We start from the raw sequence: 27953 nt of genomic DNA, 5'->3' as shown, positions 1-27953 counted from the left end.
TGACCTCAGAAGTTAAGTCCCATAGTGCTCAGAGCCATTTGAACCATTTGACCCATCAACGAAAAAAGTATCCGTTTGGAAAATGTGGCGAAATTTGAAGTTAATGGGCTGTGGCAGCAGACGACCTATGCGAGTGCCTTTGTTAACAGCACGACATCGCCTGTAGCGCCTCTACCGGGATCTTGACCCTGGACCACAGAAGAACAGTGGCCCGGACAGTTGAGATTCGTTTTGTTGGTAAAAACTAATGGTAGGGTTCGAATGTGGCGCAGACCCCACGAAGCAATGGAAGCAAGTTGCCAACAACCCGTTGTGGAGCTGATGGTGGCTCCTTAAAAGTGTGGGCTGTGTTTACATATAATTGTAAATTGACTGCCGGTCGGGATGGCCGAGCGGTTCTAGGCGCTACTGGCTGGAACCGCACGACCGCTACGGTCGCAGGTTCGAATCTTGCCTCGGGCATGGGTATATGTGATGTCCTTAGGGTAGTTAGGCCTAAGTAGTTCTAAGTTCTAGGGGACTGATGACGTCAGAAGTTAAGTCCCATAGTGGTCAGAGCCATTTGAACCATTTTGTACATTGACTATTCCCAAACATCAATGGAATTTTTATGGATAACAATGCTCCATGTCACCAGATTGCATTTATTCGTGATTGGTTTATAGAAAGTTCTGGACAGTTCGAATGGTTTGGCCACCAAGATTACACGACATCGAACTTTTATGGGACATTATCGAGTGGCCAGTTAGTGCATAAAATCCTGCGACGGCTACGTTTTTGAAATTTTGGACATCAGTAGAGGCAGCACCGCTCAATATTTCTGCAGGGAACTTTCAACAACTTGTTGAGTCCGTGCCACGTCAAATTACAGCACTACACTGGGCAAAAGGAGGTCCGACGCGGTATTAAGTGAAATCGCATGAGTTTTGTCAGCTTCAGTGTATTTCTAGTTTCGCAGGCATCCTGTGCATAGCCGCGCAGTATTAGCCGAGCAGTATTGGGCTGTGCGGCTAGTCCCGGAGGAGGTTCGAGTCCTCCCTCGGGCACGGGTGTGTGTGTTTATCCTTAGGATGATTTAGGTTAAGTAGTGTTTAAGCTTGGCCTTGGGAGTTAAGTCCCATAAGATTTCACAAACACAAAAAAATTTTCAAATGTGTGTGAAATTTTATGGGATTTAATTGCTAAGGGCATCAGTCCCTAAGCTTACACACTACTTAACCTAAATTATCCTAAGGACAAACACACACACCCGTGCCCGAGGGAGGACTCGAACCTCCGCCGGGACCAGCCGACACACTCATTCACACACGCACACACACACACACACACACACACACACACACACATACTCCTGTGCTTACCCTAAGTGTTCATTAATTTCACATACACCACCGCCGCTAGAGAATGAGTGGCTACAGAGTGGCGCGTGCCTACCTGGAGAGCGATCCGCTTGGCTTCCTCCCGGACGGCCTGGTCTGGGCTGGCGGCGTCCTGGTCCAGCAGCTGGCGCACCCTGAGGTAGGCCCAGAGGCGCTCCGCGGACGGTGCGGCCGCCACCGACGCCTCGGCGACGCTGGCGTTGCCGGAGCTGCTGTCCACCCGGTACCAGGGGCCCACCGCGCCGGGGCTGCGGCCGTCGTCGAACAGTCGCCCTGCCACCACCAGCTCGCCCCCGCGGTACAGCGACTTGAAGCTCGCCGTCGTCACCGACGCCTCATCCACCTGTGGAGCACAGCGCGTCAGACTGAAGCCGTCAGCACACGAAACGAGTTACCTAACGCTGATGCGATCCTCTACGGCAGGCTCATCCAAGAATTGCGCCCGGCGGGCGCGCCCGCTCCCCGAGGGCACGAGGCAGTGTAGTTCAGCGCACCGTCCGCGACCGTGTGTCGCTAGTGTCGGCATAGGAGCGAGCGAGAGAGAGAGAGAGAGAGAGAGAGAGAGAGAGAGGGAGAGGGAGGGAGAGGGAGAGAGAGAGAGGGAGAGAGAGAGAGAGAGAGAGAGAGCTGCAGAGCGAGTGAGACCGCACAGCACTGCTCTGCGCTGGACTGTCCCGCGGTCAGATCCAACCTAAACAAAATATTCTATTTTAGAATTAATTTTATGTAAAGGATATAGAGGCTGATTCTTACTGTTAGTAGTTACAAGTAAGTATTTTCTGTTATAATTCGTGCTACAATTTTTGGATCCCTTTTCAGAGTTTAGAAATCGGATCCTTAGTTTGCTGTTTTGTATATAATTTTAACTGACCAAGTTTGAAAATTTATTGAAATAGAATTAAGGTTATTAAGCTCTTTAATTCTTACAGTCAACATTGTTAAAGAAGGCAATTAATATTTTACACGTTCTTCTTTTTCGAGGAAACGACTTTGTCTAGGCTTGGTACAATATTGTCTGAGACTGCTAACATGAAAGAATTGGTCGAATTTTTATCGCCAAGGAATGAACGGTTCTTAGTTTTAGTAAGCTGTAAAAGAGAGAAAAAACGCTCACAAATTTACGTGGAAACAAACATTGAGAGAACTTTGGCCGCGTGCTTGTGCAAAAGAGGATATTTGTCTCGTGGAAGACAGCATTAAAAGTCATCCAAAGTTTTACACATAAGAAAGCGGTCCTTCAGGCGGATATGGCACTGTAGGGCAATCAGCTCTAGTTGAAGCACTTGTGAGACATCCTCTGCCCGAAGGGAAAATGAGAGAACAAATATATCTATCGGCTGGCGTTCGCGCGGTTCGCACGGCCAGCTAAGCAGCACGGCTCGGCCACTGCGGCAACATACGAATTCGCTTGGGGGCGCTGGCCGCGGGCAATCGCGGGCGCTAGCGCCCCAGGGGCACAGTCTGGACGAGCCTGCTCTACGAGTTTCGTGACATCTACATCTACATCTACATCTACATCCAAACTCCGCAAGCCACCTGACGGTGTGTGGCGGAGGGTACTTAGAGTGCCTCTATCGGTTCTCCCTTCTATTCCAGTCTCGTATTGTTGGTGGAAAGAAGGATTGTCGGTATGCCTCTGTGTGGGATCTAATCTCTCTGATTTTATCCTCATGGTCTCTTCGCGAGATATACGTAGGAGGGAGCAATATACTGCTTGACTCCTCGAAACTTCAACAAGAGTCCGTACCGAGCTACTGAGCGATTACTAAATGTTCCTGTAACGAAGCGCGCTGCTCTCCGTTGTATCTTCTCTAATCTCTTCTTTCAACCCCATCTGGTACGGATCCCACACTGGAGAGCAATATTCAAGCAGTGGGCGAACAAGCGTACTATAACCTACTTCCTTTGTTTCCGGATTGCAATTTCTTAGGATTCTTCCAATGAATCTCAGTCTGGCAACTGCTTTACCGACGATCAACTTTATATGATCATACCATTTTAAATGCCTACTCCCAGATAATTTATGGAATTAACTGCTTCTAGTTGCTGACCTGCTATATTGTAACCAAATAATAGAGGATCTTTCTTTCTATGTATTAGCACCACATTACACTGGTCTACATTGAGATTCAGGTGCCAGCTCTGCTAGTTCAAGTCGATGAGCCCTTTCGTCACGTGAAAAACAAAACAAGCTCTGTGATGTTTCGGTAACGTGCCACGTTAAGCTGAACTAATAGAAATAAAAAACCTTCCCTACCTCTCAATCAGAAAAAAAGATGCCTCGCTATTTGCCGTGTTCGGTAGAAGCACATAATCAGTGGATTTCACCCTGTATGTTACACACTATGAATGTACAGTGTTTCCAAGCACCACAACTTCGATGTCTCGGAAGCGAAACATTATTGGTTCGACGTGCTGTGATAAAATGACAGGAAACGTCATATTTGGGGTTAAAAAGTTTTCGTATTTAGTTATTTCGCATTATAATTCGTGTGTAAGGCGTTTTCAGGCAACGACCAGTTGAAGATTCATGAAAACGTTGCGTTCTTGTTTGGATTTGTTATAATTAAATAACAATTAATAACTTTTGGGTGATAAGCGTTTAGAAGACTGGAACATAGACTGCAAAGGCCTTATAGCGACAGTGTCAGTGTAGCGTAGTTCGTTTACACGTTACGTTACGGAACTAACGGTGGTTTCACATAGGGTTCGCATCCTGAGATGGATCAATTTCTTTTTCACCTTCTCGTTTTCTGAAAGCTTATGGTACTATCTCATGAAATTAATAGAAATAATTTATCTAATACTTAATGTTATATAAATATAAATGTGCTGTTTTCCAGGAAGAAGGTTTTTTCGATTTGGTGAATTTTAATAACAGAATATCTTTCCTGAGTGGACACGTAGCCTTCATTTATGTCTGACAATACTTTCACGGATTTTGACGCTTTTATTTATGTATACTATAGACAGAACCGGCATATGGACAAGAAAGGAAATATGCATTTCAAGAGAGTTGGCGTAACAATCCTACACGCATCCAATTTCGTGAATAAACTTTGTGGTCCGCTAGCCAAAACAAGCTCTGCGATATTTCGTGAAAGTGCCACGTTAAGCTGAACCAATAGAAATCAAAAACGCTCCCTACCCATCAGAAAAAAAGATGCCACACTATTTGCCGTGTTCGGTAGAAGCTCATAATCAGTGGATTTCACTGTGTATGTTACACCCTACGAATGTACAGAGTCTCTAAGTACCACAACTTTGAAGTTTCGAGAGCGAATCATTGTTGGTACAATGTGCTGTGATAAAATGACGGGAAACGTGGTTTTGGGGGTTACAAAATTTTCGTATTTAGTTGTTTCGCTGTATAACTTACGTGTAAACCGTTTTAAGAGAACGACACTTTGAAGCCTCATGAAAACGCGACATTCTTGTTCGGATTTGTCAAATTAAGTATGAATTAATAACACTTGTGTGATAATCGTTTAGAAGACTGGAACATAAACTGCGAGGACCTTATAGTCAGAGTTTCAGTGTAGCGTAGTTCATTGACACGCCACGTTACGGAACTACCGGCGGTTTAACAGAGGGTTCGCATTCTGAGGTGGATCGACTTTTTTTCACCGTCTCGTCTACTGAAAAGTTTTCAGATTATCGTACAAAATTAACAGAAATAATTTCTGTAATGTTTGATGTTATATAAATATAAGTGCTCTGTTTTACAGAAGAGAGTTTGTTCGACTTGATGAATTTTTATAACCGGATATTCTTCTTGAGTGGACATGTAGCTTTCATTTATGTCTTACAACATATTCACGGATATTGATGGATTTATTTATGTATACCACAGGCAGAACCGGCATATGGGCAAGAAAGGAATTGAGCTGGCGCAGGAATTTCACGAACAAACTGCAAGGTGTGCGAGCCAAATAAAGGCGAAAACTGCCGTTGGAGAGCGCTGAGAGCCTAATATCCCGTTAACCAGCTAGTGACCTGTGACTCTGGAGATCCAGTCTGCGTGCACGTCAAAGTTGGCTGCCTCGTCCCATGTGCCGACGGCTTTAGGCGTTGTCCTACGTGAGTGAACTGTTGCGAACGTGGGCCATCGTCTGACGCGCGATGTCGCGAAGTAAATGCGCGACGTTGTTTACGGTTCTCGTTACCACTTGGAACTTCTGAAATTTTGACGAGTACAGTTCAACAATGTGTTGAATTGTGCCTAAAGACTAATATAAATAATAATAAAAGTTTAAATATCGTACTATGTATGGAAGTTATCAAAATAATTGGTATTAGAATCAGTATTAAGAAGCATACCCTGCGCAATACATATAAAGGGTTGCTTTTTAGAAATTTTGTAATTGTCTCCTATTGCAACGCGGAAGTTTGAAATTTGGGTGAAGTGTGAATACAATCTTCCTCTCCAATGGTTCAAAACCGTTGAGCCCTTCAACGTCATACACGGGCTTGGCAACGCTTCAGACAGCAAAGTGAGCGTTGAGAATGCAGGACGCCGGCAAAGGTTATCATCATCAGAAAGATTCCCAACAGTTAGTAATAAAATATTTATTAAATATGAAGAAATACTCAAATGATGCATCTTCTTGTGAAAAATCCAGCGCAATAAGAAGTTTGAAATTATTACAAGCCCTCTAAAATATTAAAGTCCTGTCGCTGTGCCTGTGAGCGATGCCTACGGAGAGCCCAAAGCTGGCGAACGATGCCTACGGTGTTTAAGTCTCCGAGACGACGGACGAACACTGCAGCTTGTGGACTCGGCCGTAACTGGAGACCGTGCACGATTCAGGGCAATGAAGAGAACTGTCCGCCTTAGCTCTGAGGTCTGGTATTGAACGAGGTATAGAGCGATCGTCATCCACACACGTGATGCCCATGGGTCGGCAGCAACGACCCCTGGCGGACCTCGGTATACTTCGTACTGCCAACCCATAGAGCTGCTGCGCTACGAGTGTTTCGAACGTGGCTTATCGACTGTGGTGCAGTATTCTCTTGAATCGTGAGTACTGCCACCACAGTGCACAGTGACGACAGATGCAAGAAACCGGTCAGAGCTCAGAGGTTCATGTGACGTGATGACCTCACATTGGCACCACATTTCTCCACGGTTCATCCCAACGCCACCGTGAATTTGTCAGCGATCGGAAGGTCGTCATACCGCTTCGTAATCACATTTCACCCCTTCCCTTAACGCTTGTGTGATAATGATCAGAGCTGCGATACTCAGCGTTGAAATAAGGCGGGAGGGAAACATTTAAGACACACCGCCGTTCGCATTTAACGTGGAAAGTTCTCAGAGGATGGCATAAAGGGCGCTAACGAAACCACCGCTACACATCTGGCCCTCATGACCACATACTTAGCGGTCAGAAACGATAGCTCGTTGTGTAATGAGCAACAGGACTTCTTGGTAACTTTGGCCACTGAGTTACTGCTGACACTCCCGTACGATTCAACCCAACTTCAAGGACATCGTGGGTCTACATGGCAGTTGAACTTGGTTGCACACATTAGGAGTGTGGAGTGACAGCAAGGTTTGCTCTGGTGTACAGGGTGACACAACTGGGGACTGCATACACGAACTTCCAGCATGCTGGAGTAGCTGTGGGTCAGCAACGTCTGTTAATAATTAGAACGACTGGTTTTTCGTTCTATTCACTATGAATCATTCAGAACCATTCTACAAAATCGGAACGTGATCCGAACCAGCAAATGGTGTTCATACCTTTCCATCCCTCCTCCTATGCACGCTCGTGTGGAGTTTCCTTCTAATTGAGTTGCCCTGTGTAGTTTCCATTCTTCGTACACTACTTTGTTGAAAATTTAATTTAAAGCTTACCGTCTCTTGCACAGTTGCGACGAAGCATTACATCTGTTTTTCAAATTACACTACTGACCATTACAATTGCTACAAAAAGAAGAAATGTAGATGATAAACGGGTATTCATTGGACAAATATATTATACTAGGACATCTGATTACATTTTCACGCAATTTGGGTGCATAGATCCTGAGAAATCAGTACTCACAACAACCACCACTGGCCGTAATAACGGCTTTGATACGCCTGGGCATTGAGTCAAACAGAGCGTGGATGGCGTGCACCAGTGCAGCTGCCCATGTAGCTTCAACACGATACTACAGTTCATCAAGAGTCCTGACTGGCGTATTGTGACGAGCCAGTTGCTCGCCCACCAATGACCAGACGTTTTCAGTTGGTAAGAGATATGGAGAATGTGCTGGCCAGGGTAGCTGTCTAACATTTTCTGTATCCAGAAAGGCCCGTACGGGACCTGAAACATATGGTCGTGCATTATCCTGCTGAAATGTAGTTTTTAGAAGGGATCGAATGAAGGGTAGAACCACCGGGTCGTAACGTCCACTGTTCAAAGTGCAGTAAAAGCGAACAAGAGAGGACCGAGATGTGTAACCAATGGCACCCCATACCATCACGCCGGGTGATACGCCAGTATGACGATGACGAAAACACGCTTCCAATGTGCGTTCACCGAGATGTCGCAAACACGGATGCGACCATCATGATGCTGTAAACAGAACGCGGATTCATCCAAAAAAATGGTATTTTGCCATTCGTGCACCCAGACTTGTCGCTGAGTACACCATCGCAGGCGCTCCTGTCTGTGATGCAGCGTCAAGGGTAGCCGCTGCCATGCTCTCCGAGCTGATAGTCCATGCTGCTGCAAAAGTTGTCTAACTGTTCGTGCAGATGGTTGTCGTCTTGCAAACGTCCCCATCTGTTGACTCAAGGATCGAGACGTGGCTGCACGATCCGTTAGAGCTAAGCGGATAAGATGCCTGTCATCTCACTGGTAGATACGTTGGGATCCAGCACGGCGATCCGTGTTACCCTTCTGAACACACCGGTTCCATATTCTGCTAGCAGTCATTGAATCTCGACCAACGCGAGCAGCCATGTCGCGATACGACAAACCGCAGTCGCGATAGGCTACAATCCGACCTTTATCAAAGTCGGAAAGGTGATGGTACGCATTTCTCCTCCTTACACGAGGCATCACAACAACGTTTCACCAGGCAACGCCAGTCAACTGCTGATTTTGTATGAGAAATCGGTTGGAATTTTCCTCATGTGAGCACGTTGTAGGTGTCGCCACTGGCGCCAACCTTGTGTGAATGCTGTGAAAAGCTAATCATTTGCATGTCACAGCATCCTCTTCCTGTCGGTTAAATTTCGCGTCTGTAGCACGTCACCTTCGTGGTGTAGCAATTTTAATGGCCAGTAGTGTGTTTTGTACTGTTCTTGTTGTATTTTCGAATACATCCCGAAGAAACGTAGCCACAGCATCAATAACTGATTTTAGATCACATGTGGTGTATAACAAAGTTAGTTTTCACGACGTGCACTGCACTTTCTATACTGGTTTTGTTAATTTTATGTAAAATTCTAAATTTACACGTTACATAAACAACATAACATTCTACCGCAATTATTCCTCGAGGAAATGGATGGTTCTATCTCTCTTTAGCTTTACCTGCAGTCGTTATTTCTCGAAAAGGTCTCATTATATATTCCTTTAGAGGAAATACTGCAACCTGTTACCAGAATATGACAATAAATCTTCTTTACGTATTTTCTGTTTTCTCATTCCTGTTGTATGTTTTATTTGTCCTACTAGCCCTCGTTTCATCATAACAAAACTATAATTTGCATAATTGACAGCTTATAATCCAATCTAAAAGAAGTAGGTGAATTAGATAAGCAGAAGGTGTGTTCCTGACAAGGAAGCAAAGTAGCTCCTGATGGACGAAGTGAGAATCACCGCTTCCCATCAAAACTTCCAAGACACTTAAAATATTTCCATATGTCCCGAAAATCCTTGTCCATAATGAATGCACTATCTACATCGACATCCATACTCCGCAAGCCACATGACGGTGTGTGGCTGAGGGTACATTGAGTACCTCTATCGGTTCTCCATTCTGTTACAGTCTCGTATTGTTGGTGGAAAGAAGGATTGTCGGTATGCCTCTGTGTGGGCTCTGATCTCTCTGATTTCATCCTCATGGTCTCTTCGCGAGATATACGTAGGAGGGAGCAATATACTGCTTGACTCCTCGAAACTTCAACAAGAGCCCGTACCGAGCTACTGAGCGTCTCTCCTGCAGAGTCTTCCAGTGGAGTTTATCTATTATCTCCGTAACGCTTTCGCGATTACTGATAGGTTCCCGTAACGAAGCGCGCTGCTCTCCGTTGGAACTTCTCTATCTCTTCTATCAACCCTATGTGGTACGGATCCCCAGCAGTATTCAAGCAGTGGGCGAGCAAGTGTGCTGTAAACTACTTCCTTTGCTTTCGGAGTGCATTTCCTTAGGATTCTTCCAATGAATCTCAGTCTGGCAACTGCTTTACCGACGATCAACTTTATATGATCATTCCATATTAAATCACTCCTAATGCGTACTCCCAGATAATTTATGGATGTAACTGCTTCTCGTTGCTGACCTGCTATATTGTAGTTAAATGATAAGGGATCTTTCTTTCTATGTATTCGCAGTATACTACACTTTTCTACATTGAGATTCAATTGCCATTCCCTGCACCATGCGTCAGTTCGCTGCAGATTCTCCTGCATTTCAGTACAATTTTTCATTGCTACAACCTCTCGATGTACCACAGCATCATCCTCAAAAGTCCTCAGTGAACTTCCGATGTCATCCACAAGGTCATTTATGTATATTGTGAATAGCAACGGTCCTACGACACTCCCCTGAGGCTCATCTGAAATCACTCGTACTTCGGAAGACTTCTCTCCATTGAGAATGACGTGCTGCGTTCTGTTATTTAGGAACTCTTCAATCCAATCACACTATTGGTATGATAGTCCATATGCTCTTACTTTGTTCATTAAACGACTATGGGGAACTGTATCGAACGCCTTGCGGAAGTCAAGAAACACGGCATCTACCTGTGAGCCCGTGTCTATGGCCCTCTGAGTCTCGTGCACGAATATTGCGAGCTGGGTTTCACACGATTTTCTTTTTCGAAATCCATGCTGATTTCTACTGAGTAGATTTCTAGTCTCCAGAAAAGTCATTATACTCGAACATAATACGTGTTCCAAAATTCTACAACTGATCGATGTTAGAGATATGGGTCTATAGTTCTGCACATCTGTTCGACTTCCCTTCTTGAAAACGGGTATCACCTGTGCCCTTTTCCGATCCTTTGGAACGCTACGCTCTTTTAGAGACCTACTGTACACTGCTTCAAGAAGGGGGGCCAGCTGACTTTGCAGACGGCAGAGGAAAGCGCCTGGGAAGAACAACCGCTTCGCGTTACACAGGTCGAATTTTGGCGTGCTCTCATGCCGCACCACGTTCACATGAGATTCCTCATGTAGAATAAGGTTTAAGACCGGAGCTATGTTGAGCACGGAAGCTCAACGCGTCTTATTGGGATTCACAGACATGCAGATGACGCTGTATTCAGCGAAACTGAGGAAGAACTGTAACGAGTACACACCATGAGCTGAAAGCTAATCAAACAAAGACTAGAGCAAAGTGAAGAAGAAAGGAATTATGGAGAAACCTAAGATCAGAGTTGGGTACCACGAAGTAGCAAAGTGAAGAACTTCTTCTAACTTAGAAGCAAAGTAATAAATGACACACGAAGCAAGGAGGGCATAAAAAGCAGACTAGGACAGGCAGAGACAGCAGTGCTGCAAAAAGAAGTCTAACAGAACCAAACGTCGACCTGAATCTGAGGAAGAAATTCCTAACATTGTACAATCATTCATAAAAGTATCCGAACCACCTGATTTGTATGCGGCCCATATAACGTAGCTGTCTTGCAAATCCTCTAATCGCTTTGCAGTACAATCGTTTGACTGTATAGAATGGGTACCACTAGAGTTCACTAGAGAACACTGTTCTTTAAGGTAACCAGTCTAAATGGAAATCAGTACCTTGATACTGCAAATACTAGGAGAAACGAGTCGTTGGAGATGAGCCTTTAATGATTTTAAATTCAATATTATTATAGAAAGTGAATTTAAGAGTCACTACCATACTCAATAGAATATGAGCTATCTCAGTAACAGATGTCATTCCAGCAATATATAGGCATAATTCCATATATTTATGGACAATAGATTTTGAGACGGTATCTGAACTCATAAAGTTCTTTGACAATTTTTGCTCCTTGAAGGATGACGGACTTTTTTGCTGTGGATGTGGATTGAAACCAAGCCACTGTAACTAAGCAAAACTTTCGTGCCTCACCGAGAATCGAGCACAGCAATATTTATCACTGGTGACTAGGCATAAAGGGTAGTAAAAATCGGTTTTAACGAGTATCAGACTGTTCTCCTGTCCACACGACGAAATGTGTAATACACTGGTTTCAAGTGTACAGAGACACTGTGCTGTTGGAATGGCCTCCCAAAGATGATGACCGCAGTCCCATAGATCACGTAAGGGTACGGATAGGGAAAATTGTCAAGCGTAGAAAAGCAGCATCGACAACCAACCAAGTATGAAGCAGCCCATGACACATCGGAAGAGTAACAGGGTAACAGCTTCATTCAGAAACTGGTTGCCTCTATTCCCTTGAAGTTAAATGAAATTTTGGAGGAGGTCAGAAACTAGACGCGATACTAAAGTTTTTGTGTAAGAGAAAAAGTTTTCTTTATGACGAACGAATGTTTTATTTTCCCTGCAGGAAGAGAGAAATTCGTTTGTCTTTCCCTTTAAGAAAAGAAATCAATAAAATGAAAAAAGAGGAGCAGATTAGGCATAGAAATTAGGTTGTCTATTTCACCCTATAAAATCGTTCAATACACAATTGATTTTAAATTGTTTTACGACCATTAATAAAAATGACTGAGACAAACCAATTGTTTTCGTCACATGGGACATGATTTCAATGCCGATGAAGGCATCAGACAAGAAGTATTTTTTTTTTACGCCGAGAAAAAGTACCATATTAACTTTTGTTCCCTTTTTTTACATTTAGGCAGGACGTCAATATCGACGAAAGCGCATTCTCTTTCAATGTTAAGCAAAAATCACAATACATAATGCGTAAAAGTAGTGAAAAACAGGTGGCGTGGGCGTAAAATCGAGTGTTTGGATCCATTACATCCCCAGTTATATACTTATGGACAATTTAAAGTGGTGAATACTTAGTAATTCTCGTGTCCTCCTAAACTAATAACTCTTACCACGAAATAAGACACTTGGAATGACAGAATTCGAGCCCCTAATTGCAGATCAGAAACAGATTATTTTATACGCCATTCTACCAATATCATAACCGAAGTTTACAAAAGAATGTGATGTGGTTTCTGATGTCACACTTTCCTGCGAAAAAGAAATGATGAACCGAGTGAAACGGACGCGGTGCGTCTTCGACGGAAATGCAGACAGTCCACCTAAATTTGAATCCCATGAACGGAATTATGAAGAACAAGGTTGATTGAATGTCAAAAGTAGATATTCTGCTAGGTTTTATCAGATCTGCTAGTTTTTGAGATATTGTGTGTGAGACAATGAAAGAATTTAATAGTAATTGTCGCAAGTGCCACAAAATTTCAACACACTGATGGCAAAGTTACTCATGTGGCAACTGCTCGTGAGAGAATGACTTTAGGATGTTTGAAGCATATATTCTATCTCTATGCTTGAAACATATCAGGAAATGCAGTTGAATTATACACTTACCGTATCTATTATACGACAAAAGTTCGAGTTAATGAAAGGAAACTGTTTGTTTCAGTAACAGTTGTGAAATGATTCAAGTACATCACACAGTAATAAAAAGCTATATTTACAAGGAAAATTTATCTCTTGTGATGCAGATACAAAAAGAAAGATACGAAAGGTTTGCAACTTTGGTATTCAAAATGTTTTCACCTCAAGATTTATCTCATTATGTTCATTGTATCAGTAACATATGTCTTGGGTGATGATTCCACAAATGACGGGCAATAAACAATTTTCTGTTAGTAACGGTTCCTTGGAACCACGTCTGAGGCTTTTTTTAAGTAACTTAGTATTTGAAAAGCAGACACTTCTGGTCACTCCTACAGTTACTGACTGGAGGCTGTGAGATGGCTTATAAAGCAGAGCTTGTCCAATTAATTTAGTCTCTGAATTTCGCTCTTGCCGTTTGCAGACCGAATAAGGAAAACGAAGAAAGGACTCACTAACGACAGTTTTTCTCCAGCGAGACCCGAACCGCCATTTATATGACCATCACATTGAAAATGGAGCTTGTTAGCACTAAGTCAGCATGACACTGTTTCCTAATGTAGATCACTTGGAACGTGAAATTATAGAGAAATCATAGCTCAGGTGCCAACCGTCAAATCTGGGTTCAAACAATGAATTTCATTTACTCAGTATCACATCTTAAATGGAAGCCATTCAGAATATTTCATTGAGGTGACAAGAAAGCACAGCATTAGACATAAAACCTTGCCGTGGGCAACTGCAGAGATGAAGCCCAAGTCGTTCACTTAAGGTGGCCAATACTTCTGGTCGCCACTCAGAATTCTAAATCTGGCCATATGTACGGTCTGGCAACACTGTAGAATTCGGATGTGTACGTAGGAATTTCTGTCAGCCTTTGCGAGCTCTTAAGAAACTGTATCTGCTTGTGGTTTAGTTAAGTTTCGCACTCTGGGAACATAAAGTCACTTATTCGAGGCCATTCCATTCCCTTGTTTTTTTTAATTCGCATATCAGTTTTCTGCTACAGTTATCAGTCTCAAGGAAGCTCAAAAATAGTTCGTTTCATTTTCTGATCCACCTGTAATAGCAATACGTTCCAGCAAATTTCCCCCAAACGCTGACAGTCGAGAGTTTTCTTGCCCCAAAGCAGTTACCATCTACTGGCCATACACTGCACGCCGGCAGCTTCAGACGCCTCCGAACAGGTGAACGTGGGGCAGCGGTATGAGTGTGTTTAACAACGATCATGTTCTTATTTGAAGTTAATGCATTCATCTCGCATTTATGATTTGGATATTGCATGCCGAAATCTTAAGAACGTTGTTCAAATGTGATAAAATGTAATCGCAGATGGAAAAGGTTTAACATTGTGACTTGTTGTTTTCTTTGATTTTAGAAGAAGGGTGGAGATAGCAGAGGCAGCTGTGAACCCACGTATTGCATTTGAGGTGACTGCTTTCGGACGAACTACGGCAGAGAGATATTTTGTTTCGAGAAAGATCATTCTGGCATGAATGTTTTTGAACAGTCACAAAGTCTCGGTAACAGACATACGTGTTGAAGTGCGACCATTTAAGCAATGAGCGATAATAATATTCCGTAGCAAGATTGAGACATCGAGAGTGGTAGTACTGCACACTCTAATTTAAAACAAGTTAAATCAAAGGCGTGACTATTAATTCATTTTTACTTGATCGTTATCAGCTGGGTCACTGAGAATTCCAACGCAGTATTTCTGCTTATGTCTAATTACGATGTCTTTATATTAACTTATGAAGAAGAGACAGCAAAGAACTTGGAAGAGCAGTTGAATGGAATGGACAGTGTCTTGAAAGGAGGATATAAGATGAACATCAACAAAAGCAAAACGAGGATAATGGAATGTAGTCGAATTAAGTCGGGTGATGCTGAGGGGATTAGATTAGGAAATGAGACACTTAAAGTAGTAAAGGAGTTTTGCTATCTTGGGAGCAAAATAACTGATGATGGTCGAAGTACAGAGGATGTAAAATGTAGACTGGCAATGGCAAGGAAAGCGTTTCTGAAGAAGAGAAATTTGTTTACATCGAGTATAGATTTAAGTGTCAGGAAGTCATTTCTGAAAGTATTTGTATGGAGTGTAGCCATGAATGGAAGTGAAACATGGACGATAAATAGTTTGGACAAGAAGAGAATAGAAGCTTTCGAAATGTGGTGCTACAGAAGAATGCTGAAGATTAGATGGGTAGATCACATTACTAATGAGGAAGTATTGAATAGTTTTGGGGAGAAGAGAAGTTTGTGGCACAACTTGACCAGAAGAAGGGATCGGTTGGTAGGACAGGGTCTGTGGACTCAAGGGATTACCAATTTAGTATTGGAGGGTAGCGTGGAGGGTAAAAATCGTAGAGGGAGATCAAGAGATGAATACACTAAGCAGATTCAGAACGATGCAGTTTGCAGTAGGTACTGGCAGATGAAGAAGCTTGCACAGGATAGAGTAGCATGGAGAGCTGCATCAAACCAGTGTCAGGACTGAAGACCACAACAACAACAACAACAACAAGAATTAATAGATGAACCTTAAAAAACAAAGACTCGAACGAAGGGCAATACGAACGTAATATTTTGCCTCTAGTGGCTCAAAAAGGGCGATGACGTCGGTGGTCTTCGTTCTACTCCTCCTGGTGTCTGACCTTCAGGCCTTGCTTCGCAGTGTCACGCTATAGTGGTACAGTGTCACCCAGTGTAGTGTCCGACGCGACGTCCGTGATGGGATCCAAGTCGTCATCAGATGGGCAACGGATAGCAGCCTGCAGCCACCTTCATATTTCCGCCGACGCACCCGTGAAAAACGCAGTTGCGCAGGTGCTTCCGCGAATACATCTGCAAGCACACGAAACACTATGACTGACTAACAACGAACATTTCGGTAAGAATACCTCGATACAATCAAAAACACTTCGTGAACGATGCATCACGGATCTTTGTTTCTCTCTATTGTTATTTCATACCCCTGTCCCAGGTGGGCAGGGGTTGGCGGTCAGCGGAACATTCACCGATCCTCAGGCAAGAGACTACATAAAATTCACAGGAGAACAGCACATACATCAAATATGTGGGCAAGTTACACATGAGTAGAGCACCCAACATGAGTTAAACTATACAAAAAAGGGTTATTAGACTAGATATGTTTACATAAAATCCACATACAATTGACACTGAAGCACTAAAGGAACAGGTATATGCATGTGTTTTCAAATTCAGAGGTATGTAAACAGGCAGAGTACGGCGCTGTGGTCTGCAAAGCCTATATAAGACAATAAGTGTATGGCGCAGTTGTTACATCAGTTACTACTGCTACAAGGGCAGGTTCTCAAGATATAAGTGAGTTTGAACGGGGTCTTTATGTCGGCGTACGAGCGATGGGACGCAGCATATTCGAGGTGACGATGATGTGGGGACTTTCTCATACGACAATTTCACGAGTGAACTGCGAATATCAGGAATCCGCTAAAACATCAAATCTCCGACATCGCTGCGGCCAACGACGACTGAAGAGAATCTTTCAACATGACAGAAGTGAAACCCTTCCGCAAATGGCTGCAGATTTCAATGCCGGCCTTCAACAAGTGTCACTCTGCGAAAGATTCCACGAAACATCATCAATATCGGCTTTTGGAGCTGAAGGCCCACTCGTGTGCCCTGTATGACAACACAACACAAAGCTGTACGCGTCGCCTGAGTCTGTCATGACTGGAAACATGTTGCCTGGTTATACGAGTCTCGTTTCGAATTACATCGAGTGGATGGACGTGTATGGGTGTGCAGGAAACCTCATGAATTCAAGGACCCTGCATGTCGGCAAGGGACCAAGCTGATGGAAGCTCTGTAATGGTGTGGAGCGTATGCAGCTGGAGCGATATGGTACCTCTGATACGACAGGTGACAGGTATGTAAGCATTCTGTCTAATAAAATGTATCCATTCATGACCAATGTGCATTCCGACTGGCTTGGGCAATTCCAGCAGAGTAATGCGACACCCCACACATCCAGAATTGCTGCAGTGGCTCCAGGAACACTCTTCTGAGTTTAAACACTTCTGCTGGCTACCAAACCCCACAGAAGTGAACGCTATTGAGCGTATCGGGGATGCCTTGCAACGTGCTGTTCAGAACAGCTCTCTGCGTCCTTGTAGTCTTACAGATTTATAGACAGCCCTGCAGGATTTATGATGTCAATTCCTCTAGCACTTCTTCAGACATTAGTCATGTCCACGATACGTTGTGTTGCGGAACACGATATTAGGTACGTGTATCAGTTTCTTTGGCTCTTCATTGTTAAATGAAACTCGACAAAGATGGTTCAAATGGCTCTAAGCAGCACTATGGGATTTAACGTCTGAGGTCATCAGTCCCCTAGACTTAGAACTACTTAAACCTAACTAACCTAAGAACATCACACACATCCAGGTCCGAGACAGGATTCTAACTTGCGACCGTTGCAGCAGCACGGTTCCAGACTGAAACGCCCTGAACCACTTGGCCACAACAGCCGGTCTCGACAAAGATATATCACATAAACATTGGCGGCACGAATAGCACAATTAAAAATAGCGTTCACAGTATGACACTGAAAACACACTGTACTTACGTAACATACACGGCGAGCACCAAAACATGACAGAGAGTGACTTTTTTATAATTGGAAGACCCTGATAAGGAAGGGGAGGTGAGAGAGGACAGAGAGAAGGGTGGTCGGCAGAGGAGATGGGCAGGAAGGGATGAAAACGAGGGGACTGGTAGCACATGGAGGGTGTGGAGGGAGCAAACCACGAAGGAGGGCAAGGAGTGTGAAAGGAGAAGTGAGAATGACAGAAGGTAGGAGAGAGGAACCAGCAGAGAAGGAGGTGAACGAGTGGGAGCACTAGGAGGTGGAGGCAGGGAGAAGAGCAGGACGGTCAGAGTTGAAATAAAGGATAAATATCGAGGCGAAGCACATCATCCAAGATGGGTAGACGCTGGATGGCATCATCCAGAATGGGAAGACACTTGTAGTTTCTTTGAGGAAGGAGGTGAAGGGTGTGGAGATGGGGAGAGGGTGGGACACAAGGGTAAAGGTCAGCAAAAGTCAGGGAGTGTAGAGGAAAGGAGGCACCAGGGGGGTGAGGAGGAGGCAGTGTTTGATGTATTTGATAGGGATGTGTTGAAGGAAAAGGAGGAAATGTGGGAAAGCAATGAGGTCGTAGAGGTTCCTCATGGTGGATGGGATATGGATATGGAAAGTGAGGCAGAGTGCATTTGATTCAAGGTTGTGGAGGTCTTTATAGAGTTTAGAAGGGGTAAAGATCCCGACAACACTGGTGTAACAAATGATGGGACAGGTCAAGGATTTGTAGGTATGAAGGATCGTGTAAGGTTCCAATCCCCACATCTGGCTGGAGTTTCTAGAGGCAGAACCTATTGTGGGCTTTGTGTTGCACGATAAGGGAATGGAAGTTCCAGTTGAGGTGACTGTCCAGGACGAGACCGTATTACTTCAAGGTGGGAGCAAGTTGAACAGGATGGTCAGAAATGGTGATGTAGAAATTATGGAGCTGGAAGGGGGGAGTGGTACACCATATAATGACTGCCTGGCTTTTGGAAGAATTGATTCAAAGAGCCACTGGCTGCACCAAGCAGTAACCTGGTATAGCTGAGTTTGGAGGTGGTTAGGTAGGATAGAGGGCAAGCAAGGTGGTGTCATCAGCATGTGGAAGGGGATTGAGAGGTGGAGGGTGGTTTGGGCATATCATTGGTGTACGGAAGATAGAGGAGAAGGGACGGAGCCTGGGGCCCACCTGCAGTAGAGAAGAAGACAAGGGAATTGGAATTATGGATTGTGACATAGGAAGGATGGAGTTGGTAGAAAGGGCGTAGGTCGGAGCTGGAAAAGGAGCCTGATATGTCATACATGGTCGTAGGTATTTTGGAGGTCAAGGGAAACAAAAATAGAGGAAGGATGGCAGTTGAACGGGAGGCAGAGGTGACGGGTAAGGTTAAGGAGCTGGTAGTCAGGGGAAGAGGACCGGAAACCACACATGGTAAGCTCAAACCATTCACAAAGATATAAAATTAAGAAGCTAAAATAAAAATAAACAACTACAAATTACGTACCGATGATATACTTGGGTCAAACATCGAATAAAATAAACCAAATCTTCAAGAAACCAACCATACAACTAGCTTTCAAAAGAAACGATAGTCTAAAACCGAAACTTCTATCCGGAAAAACCAAAATCCCGATTTTTGACAACCTAGACGTATACTAAACATTGTATAAGGACTACGCAAAGTTCTGTATTGGTCCAACAGCAATAAATTTTAACATTAGATTCAAGGAGCACACAATAAATTGCGACAGCAATCAAGGAAGCTTTTACCAGCGTCTCAAAAACCAAAACCACAAAACAGGTCATATCGAATATACATTATAAAGTCTATACAGAACACAGAGGAACATACCATGGACATCTTGCAAGCACTATAAATATATATACTCACACAAAAAATATTATCCAAACACTATCCTTATTGAAGAAATCAATCTCAAACAAAAAATTTCCTAGAAAATTTTGTTGGCATTTCAGAAAACGTGAAAAGATGAAAATCACAGTAAACAGAATATCAGAGACAGCCATACATAGAAATTACAACAAAATCATACTAGCAATGAAACGCAACTAACGTCATTAGATAGCAAAGATTGCACTGTAAATATAAAGCATCAGCGAGAGTAAACTGTAAGCGCAGCAATCAAAAATATTTCGCAAAATATTCTGCAAAAACAAAACTTCACGAATATAGCGATCTAGTAACAAATGGGCGGTCGCCAGTTTACTCACTGATGCAATATGGGCATCTACCCCAACTAGATGCAAATATGTATGCAGACTGACCTTTCTGTACAACTTTTATAAATGTAATAGACAGTCTGGCGTGAGGTCGGTCGCTCGACGGCGCGTTCGGCGCGGGCCCGCCCGTAGCCGGCGCGCCGTAAGGCACAGAGGCTCGCACTGGGGCGTATCGCTTCCAGACGGGCGTGCCGCGGCAGTCCTCACAGGGGAAGTGATGTGTCTCTTATAGCCTCTCCTTCCCAAGTGGCTCTTTCCGCATTCCCGTGGTGCCAGACGTTAAGCTCGGCATTCTGCCTTGCGACAAAAGGGAGAGCTGCGACCCAACCCGATGCGAAAGCGAAGGGTGCGTGACACAGGGGGAGCTGTGTCGAGGGACGAACATCTGTCCCTTTCTGTTCGCAGGGCCCAGACCAGCTGGAGCTCTGCATGCCGGCGACTTCGTTTGTCGGCGTGGGATCGCGGCGCGAGTCGGCAAGGGTGCTTCGCCGCGCCCCTGGGTAACCGGGGCGTGTTCTGCCAAACCCAGGAGGTGGTGACATCGCCTGGGCCAGGTTAACTGGGTCCAGACCGCCGAACGTCTGGGGGACCGGCCCGCCACCTGAGTAGGAGTGGGTCCTTGGCCGTAAGGTGGAAACTCGGGCTAGTAGGCGGCGAAGGGCGAGAGGTGCATCCGCCTCTCCGGAGTGCGGGGTGCAGTTGCCGAGGAGCGTCGCGTGAAATCGCCGATGACGGAGCCATCGATGGGGACCAGTGCGCTGGCAACGGCGCGCTGAACCTGGCAGTTCGAGAGGGCCCTTGACCTTGGGTCGGTGGGCGAGCTGCAAGAAGTCCCCCCCATGCCAGAGGAGCCGGTCTGGGGCAAGAGACGGGCTCCCACTTTCTTCTTTATCACTCGTTAATCATGGCGACAACTATAACGAGTGATTCGAGTGCGCCTTCGAGGGCTGCCGCTGTGCCTGATCCCTCTCCACAAGACGAGGTGGGACAGGCAGATGTTGATATTGAAACCGTCGCACAGAGGCATAATAGAATCGCCCTGCTGGTTGATCAGAATGTAAAAAATGGTAAGATCAGTCAGGCGGCCTTGACCATTATTAAGAATGAACTCTCGGCCTGGGCTATTGCCCATGCAAAATTAGAAGGCTGTTTAGAGGAATTAGAGAAAGAAAACAGCAGGCTGCGAAAACAACCAGCCAAATCCTGGGCGGCAGTGGCTGCGCAAGCGCCCATCAAGCCAACTACCACAAAAGATACAATCGATAGGCTAGCCAAGAGACAAGACACGGCAGTTTTTCTTCGGACGCTGCCAGGACAGGACACAAGTGTCAAAAAGTTACAAGAACTTTTAACTACTACAATAGATCCTGTAAAGGATAAAATAAGAATCAAGAAAGTTAAACCCAGTAAGAACTCTGTAATAGTAGAAGTAGCCTCAGAGGAAGATAAAGAAAAACTACTAAAAAACCAAAAACTGAATGCTGTAATGAAATGTGAACCTCCAAGGAAAAGGAATCCTTTGGTGATATTGTACGATGTGCCAACTATCATGACTAACGACGAGTTAAGCGAGACAATAAGGGGACAGAATTTTGAAAGTATGAATGCTGACGAATTCAATAATAAATTTAAACTCAAATTCAAAACAGGACCCCGTGATCGGGACGTTGTCCATCACGTGGCCGAGGTAAATCCACAAATGTGGAAGCAAATCACTGGAATGGGCAGACTATATGTCGGGTTTCATGCAATCAATGTAAGAGATTACATCGTGGTACCTCGTTGCCACAATTGTGGGGACTTGGACCACATTCTCAGGCACTGCACCAGGGGGTCGGCGTGCTCCAAGTGCGGTGAAAACGGACACGTACGAAAGGACTGCAAGGCTGCTAGTGTTTGTATTCCCTGTAAGAGTAGAGGGAAAAAACCATGTGGAGCTACAGGACGGAGTTGCCCTACATACAGGATGTTAGAACAACGCCTAATATCTAGAATTGATTATGGCTGAGTCTGGCACAACCTACAGGACGCCAAAGCGAAAATCCCCGAGCAAGAGAAGGAGGGATGCTATGAGGGCTCACAAGTTCAGGGAATTTTTGAGATCGCTTTCGAGCTCAAAAGTCGAAACAGCAGACACTGCTGTCCAGACAGAGGCATACATGGTAGACAAAGGGCAGCAAACTGAATTTCCCATGCCACTCATGGCTCCCTCCCCTCGAAGCCGGGGATCTGAGCCGAAAACAGACCATCCACGGCAAGGGCATCCTGTGGTAGTGGCAACCCCCAAGGAGAAAACTGAAAAACCACCTATACAAGAAAATGTAGTCACAAGTTCGAGTGTAAGTTGCACCACTGATACATCAATTGTCAGGCTTCCGCCTGTTGATCCGGTGAGGGTGTACCCAAACCTCGAATTTACGATGCAGCTGGCAAGACTGGAGCAGCCGGCAACCCTGACCACTGCCTTGAGACATGTGGTCCGAATTGGACATGAGAACGGTAGAAAGGTAACCTTCTCGGTGATGGAGGCTGTAGATAGAATACAGCTAAAGTCGGTGAATCTCCCCACGGACTTCGGAGCCCTGCGTGACCTGCTAAAGAAACTGTTTGAAAGACGAGGAGAGAAATTTGACTTAGAGGATATTTACGTGCAATCAGTGTTGGCAAATGGAAGAATAACTTTCGATCGGAACAAGACCTGGCCATATGACCGAGTACACACATATTACCCATGACGACTAGGACATCTGTTGGCCAACTAAATACGCACAACAGTCGACTTGTGATGCAGGAACTCCGTAGGGAAGTGGAGGAGAGGAGACTGGATGTACTGTGTTTGCAGGAGCCTTACTCTCTGGCTGGCAAAATTGCTTTTGTGGCCACCACATGGCAAGTTATCAGTTGTGGGGATGTCCCCAAAGCAGCTGTGGTAATCACTAATAAAAAACTACAGGCAACCTTACTTTCGCAGTACTCAAACAGTCACTGCAACGTCATAGAACTGCAATCTCCAGCAGGCACTATAATACTCATCAACATGTATTTCCAATATGGAGATGATATTGATATACATTTAGACCATCTAACGAGAGTAGCTATGGCGTTGCAGGGACGGAGAGTTGTCATAACTGCGGACATAAATGCGAAGTCCCCCCTATGGTACAGTGGCACAAGGGACGAAAATGGTGGAAAGGTGGAAGAAGTGATTATGTCGTTGCAGCTTGTGGTGGCAAACAAACCGGGAAACTCTCCCACCTATGCGGCGGGAGGGGGGCAAGGCACGAACATCGATGTGACCTTGGTCACGCCAAATGCGGCAAACCTAATACAGAACTGGAAGGTGATAGACAGTGCCACCACAAGCGATCATAACCTTATCACTTTTACCTTAGGGAGCAGGGAGTGCCACTGGGCCATGGGGTGGGAAGTACAGCTAAACTTCAGAAAAGCCAACTGGGAACGCTTAGCCAGAGAGTGTGACATTCCTCCATTACCGGAAGGTGACAGACAAATTGACATTGACAACAGAGCTGAGGAACTGGTGTGTGCAGTGACTAGAGCGATGAAGGCGGCCGTGCCAACTAGGAGGAGGGCCATGGCGGCCTCGCCGACACCATGGTATGCTGAGCTGCAGGAGCTGCGTCAGTCTGTCAGGAGGCTGCGAAGGCACTACCAGCGCAGTGTCGTCTGGTGGGAGAAGCAGAGATGGTTACTGCTATACTGGGAGGCAAAGGAAAGATTTCAGAAAGAACTAAAAGCGGTCTGAGTCAGAAGTTGGGAGACTTTCGTGACCAATCAGCTGGCCTTGGATCCGTGGGGGATTCCGTACAAACTAGTAAGAGAAAAGATCCGCTCCCCGATGATGCTGTCCACAGTCAGGCATGGGGATGGGATGACGGACTCATGGCAGGAGACTGCTGAGGTCCTACTCCGATCCCTGTTGCCTGACGACGACAGAACAGAGGATACTGAGGAACAGCGACGGTTGCGGGACTTAGATCTGGACGACTATACAAATGATGAGGCAGTCCTCCCTTTCTCGGAGGAGGAGGTCGCTGCCCTCATAAAGACAATAAAGAGAGGGAAAGCCCCCGGGCCAGACGGCATTGTGGTGGAGGTGGTGCAGTTCTTAGCCCCACAACTGGTCGCTCCATTAACCCAGCTGTACAACGAGTGCCTTCGGCAAGGCAAATTCCCAAAGACCTGGAAAGCAGCAAACGTTGTAATCATTAAGAAAGGCCCTGATAAAGATCCAGCTGAGGCAAAGTCTTATAGACCCATCTGCCTTCTGGATGTGCTCGGGAAAATCCTTGAAAAGCTGCTTGCTGATAGGCTGACTGCACACCGAGTGCTGCACGGGATGAGCGACAGACAGTTTGGCTTCAGACCTGGGCGTTCCGCATCTGATGCGATCGCCCTGGCGGCCGAGGACTGTGGTTCGGCCTCGTGCAAGTACATCGTCGGCATCATGATGGACATTAGTGGCGCCTTTGACAACCTATGGTGGCCTTCGCTCTTCTCCTGCTTGCGGGAGAAAGAGTGCCCAGGGCCGCTATACGGTTGCCTTAGGAGCTATTGTGTAGATCGGGAGGTCTGGCTATCATCCCCTAGCGGGAGGATTGGAAAACCCATAACAAAGGGATGTCCCCAGGGTTCCGTCTTAGGTCCCCTATTTTGGGATATCCACATGGAGCCACTTTTAAATACATTACAACAGAATGAAGATGTGCTAGAGGTGATAGCCTACGCTGATGACCTCCTTCTACTGGTTGGCGGCCGAAGTCGCGAGGATATTGAACCTAAAATAGACAGAGCCATGACACAACTACTATCATGGTGCCATAACACCAAGATGACCATCTCACCGACCAAATCAACCTATCTATTACTGAAGGGACAGCTAAGAAGAAACCCGACTGTAAGAATTGAGGGCACACCAGTACTCCGACGACGAGAGGGACGTTACTTAGGGATCATCATCGATGAAAGGTGGAACTTCGGAAAGCACATTGAAACCGTGACCCAAAGAGCTCTGCAAATCCTCAATAACCTCATCACCATAGGTCATAAAAGATTTCATATCCCCCCTCACCTCATCAAATTGTATCACAATAGCATATTAACATCAATAGTGGGTTACGGCGCGGGAGTCTGGGCACACAGGCTCACGAGGGTTGTGCCCGCCATGTCGGTGAGAAGGGTTCAAAGGAACATGATATTAAGATCTGTGGGGGCATATAGAACATCTCTGGGGGGGGAGCCCTATTAGTAATAATGGGGCTTTGTCCTCTGGACATCAAAATCAGGGAACAGGGCGCTTGGTATTGGGCAAAGAAAGGGGACATAGAGAAAGTAGAAGAAATCTTGGGAGCAAGGGTTAGGGATAAGGGGGAGATACGGAAGAGGGGTGAAGAGCTATGGCAAGAAGTTTGGGAGGCAGAGGAATCCGGCAGAAGAACTTTCAGCTTCCTGCCGAATGTGAGGGAAAGAATGAGCATGGGTTATTTTGAACCAACTAGGGGTTTGTTCCACTTTCTCACTGGACATGGGCCTTACCCGACGTATCTATGTCGGTTTGGGAAGAGGGCAACGCCTACGTGTGACTGTGGTGCATCGGAGGGAACTCCCGACCATGTGGTCTACGAGTGCCCCCTTTTCGATGATGTAGCAGCTACACTTAGACAACAACTACCCAACCATGACACTTATATGTTATTAAGACAAGACGAGACCTTTCGACTGCTAAATCAGTTGGCAAATGAGGTATCACGAAAGGTCCTAACACAATACCTGAGAGAGCTATGAGACTTAAAGAAATCACATACTAAGTCAATACCCCAATCCCGTACCGCCTGTGCGTGGACTGGTCGACTGGTAAAGTTGGAATCCGCCAGGTGCAGGATAGGGGGAGAGGGGTGATTATACCGGACTTGACAACGCACTGATTTTGACTTAGAATAGTTCATTAGGTTAGGAAATTAGAGTAGGAATTAAGATAGAAACCTGCAGCGGACAAAAGTACTGGCCTGCCCTGTGCCAGGGCGCGTTCACCGGGGTTAGCTCGGTGAGCAAGGCACACAAGTAGGTTTGTATATTACTGGCATGTTTGTAACGCTGCAGGCAGTAGAGACTGGTGTAAGCAGTAATATCAGGTAGTAGTAGATTTGTTAATTAGTAGGTCTGCCCATTCAGCTAACAATACTGTCTGTAGATTAGAACTAAAAATGTATATGCTGTACCAAACTAATGTATTATATTATGACCCACTAATTCATAAGGTGGTGGGTTTTATTGTATAAAAAAAAACATATTGTTAGAAATAAAGATTTTTTTTAAAAAAATGTAATAGACACGCCAAATGTAGCATATACAAGTTTGTGAATGGCGCAAGAGCCGAAACAAGTTTGTAGTAAAGTAGAAGGGCTACTAGTGAACCCATTTGTAGTTTACCTGGAAATACTCGTTACAAAGTGTCATAGTAGGATGTGTTCTATGCTGCGGTCCCGACTGAAGAGATAATATTGGCTGTAACCTAAGGATTTTTATTCAATAATTCGTTGACAACTCTGAATAATCGAGAGGCAACATGTCTTTGTTTTTCTACTGAGAAATAGCAAACAAATGTTACTCGTAGTTCCTGTTTGTTATTTGTAAAGGTAAATCAACTCGACCAAAAAGTGGATCTGTGGACCTGCAGTGCAGTAAAAACAACGACCTCAATGTAAGTAGACTACCTGACCAAAAATAAGTGATTCACTGAGAAGAGAGGCTAGGGAAGAAACGAAATCGAACCTCACAGTTCGAGGGGGTATGTGACCTTATTTTAGTGATTACAAATAACAATGAAATTAATAGTATCAACCCTTCTAGCAGTAAGGCGTCGCACCCCCTCTGGCCTTGATAAACGCATAATTCGATTGGGAAGGGTTTCATAAAGTCGTTGTATCCTCTCTTGAGGCAACCATCGGCACTCGACTAGGATATCCTCGATACTGTCTTCGAGGCAGAATTGGTGACTGAGCTAGTCTCTAGGACTTTGCCGGCCAGGAGAGTATCTCAACACCGTGCTGTACAACACAGTTCATAGAGACACGTGACGTGTTGCCGACCGTTGTCATGAGAGGCACGGAGGATCTCCGTAATGTACTGTTATGCCGTTAGAGTTCCTTCAATCACTACCCATCACGAGTGGTCACACCGATGGCAGCAAGTACGATGATGCCAGAAATAATACCACTGCGGCCCTCCAAAACATTCTAAAAATGGGTTCTCTCCCGAGATCGCCATCATAATAAGTGACTATGGTCATCTGTGGTAGTACAGAACCGCGATTCATCGCTGAACACTATGCGATGTTACAACACTAATCCACATGAAGCCGTATGTGTCGTGGTGTTTACAGCAGCCTATGACTGGGACAGTGATTCTCTAGTTTAGGTGCTGCTAGTCGTCTATCAGTGGTGTGGGATGGAGCAGAGTGTTGCATGGACTCACTACTTGTTCTCGGATGGCAGTAAAAAATGCTAAGGAGTTACCAGGTGTTTGCTCCACAATACGCCGATCCCTCCTTGTGGTCAATTCGTGCACGATACAACCAGCCGATCAAATAGAGACCCACAATAAGACCCCTTCTAAACTCTGCCACGTGCTGATAACACTGGCTCTCACGAGCACACGGTATATATGAGTACTTCTTAGTGATCAGCCAATGTCTGACGTTGTTCATGCCAGTCATTTACCCCACCAGACGTACTAGCACCACTAAACATGAAGAACACTAAACAACTCTGGTCATTCTAAGTGACACAGATAATTGTAGCTATCATAATTTACATGCCCGCCGTACTGATATCCGACCATGCTTCATTATTTTGTAAAGAATTGTACCGGGTGATCAAAAAGTCAGTATAAATGTGAAGACTGAATAAATTACGTAATAATGTAGATAGAGAGGTACAAATTGACATAC

At 45.1% G+C, this 27953-nt stretch overlaps 1 protein-coding gene across 1 annotated transcript in view; it reads right to left on the bottom strand.

The window, feature by feature from the left end:
* LOC126339781 (inter-alpha-trypsin inhibitor heavy chain H4-like) overlaps positions 1-27953 on the bottom strand; it is a 196220-nt gene that overhangs the window by 22609 nt on the left and 145658 nt on the right. The window contains exon 10 of the mRNA XM_050001661.1: positions 1435-1722. Within this exon, the coding sequence (XP_049857618.1) occupies positions 1435-1722 (288 nt within the window). The remainder of the gene's footprint in view (positions 1-1434; positions 1723-27953) is intronic.

Source organism: Schistocerca gregaria, chromosome 1 (genome assembly GCF_023897955.1).
Source record: "Schistocerca gregaria isolate iqSchGreg1 chromosome 1, iqSchGreg1.2, whole genome shotgun sequence".
Classification (NCBI taxonomy): domain Eukaryota; kingdom Metazoa; phylum Arthropoda; class Insecta; order Orthoptera; family Acrididae; genus Schistocerca; species Schistocerca gregaria.
The sequence above is the reverse complement of the archived record's forward strand: the minus strand, read 5'-3'. Positions and strand labels throughout refer to the sequence as shown.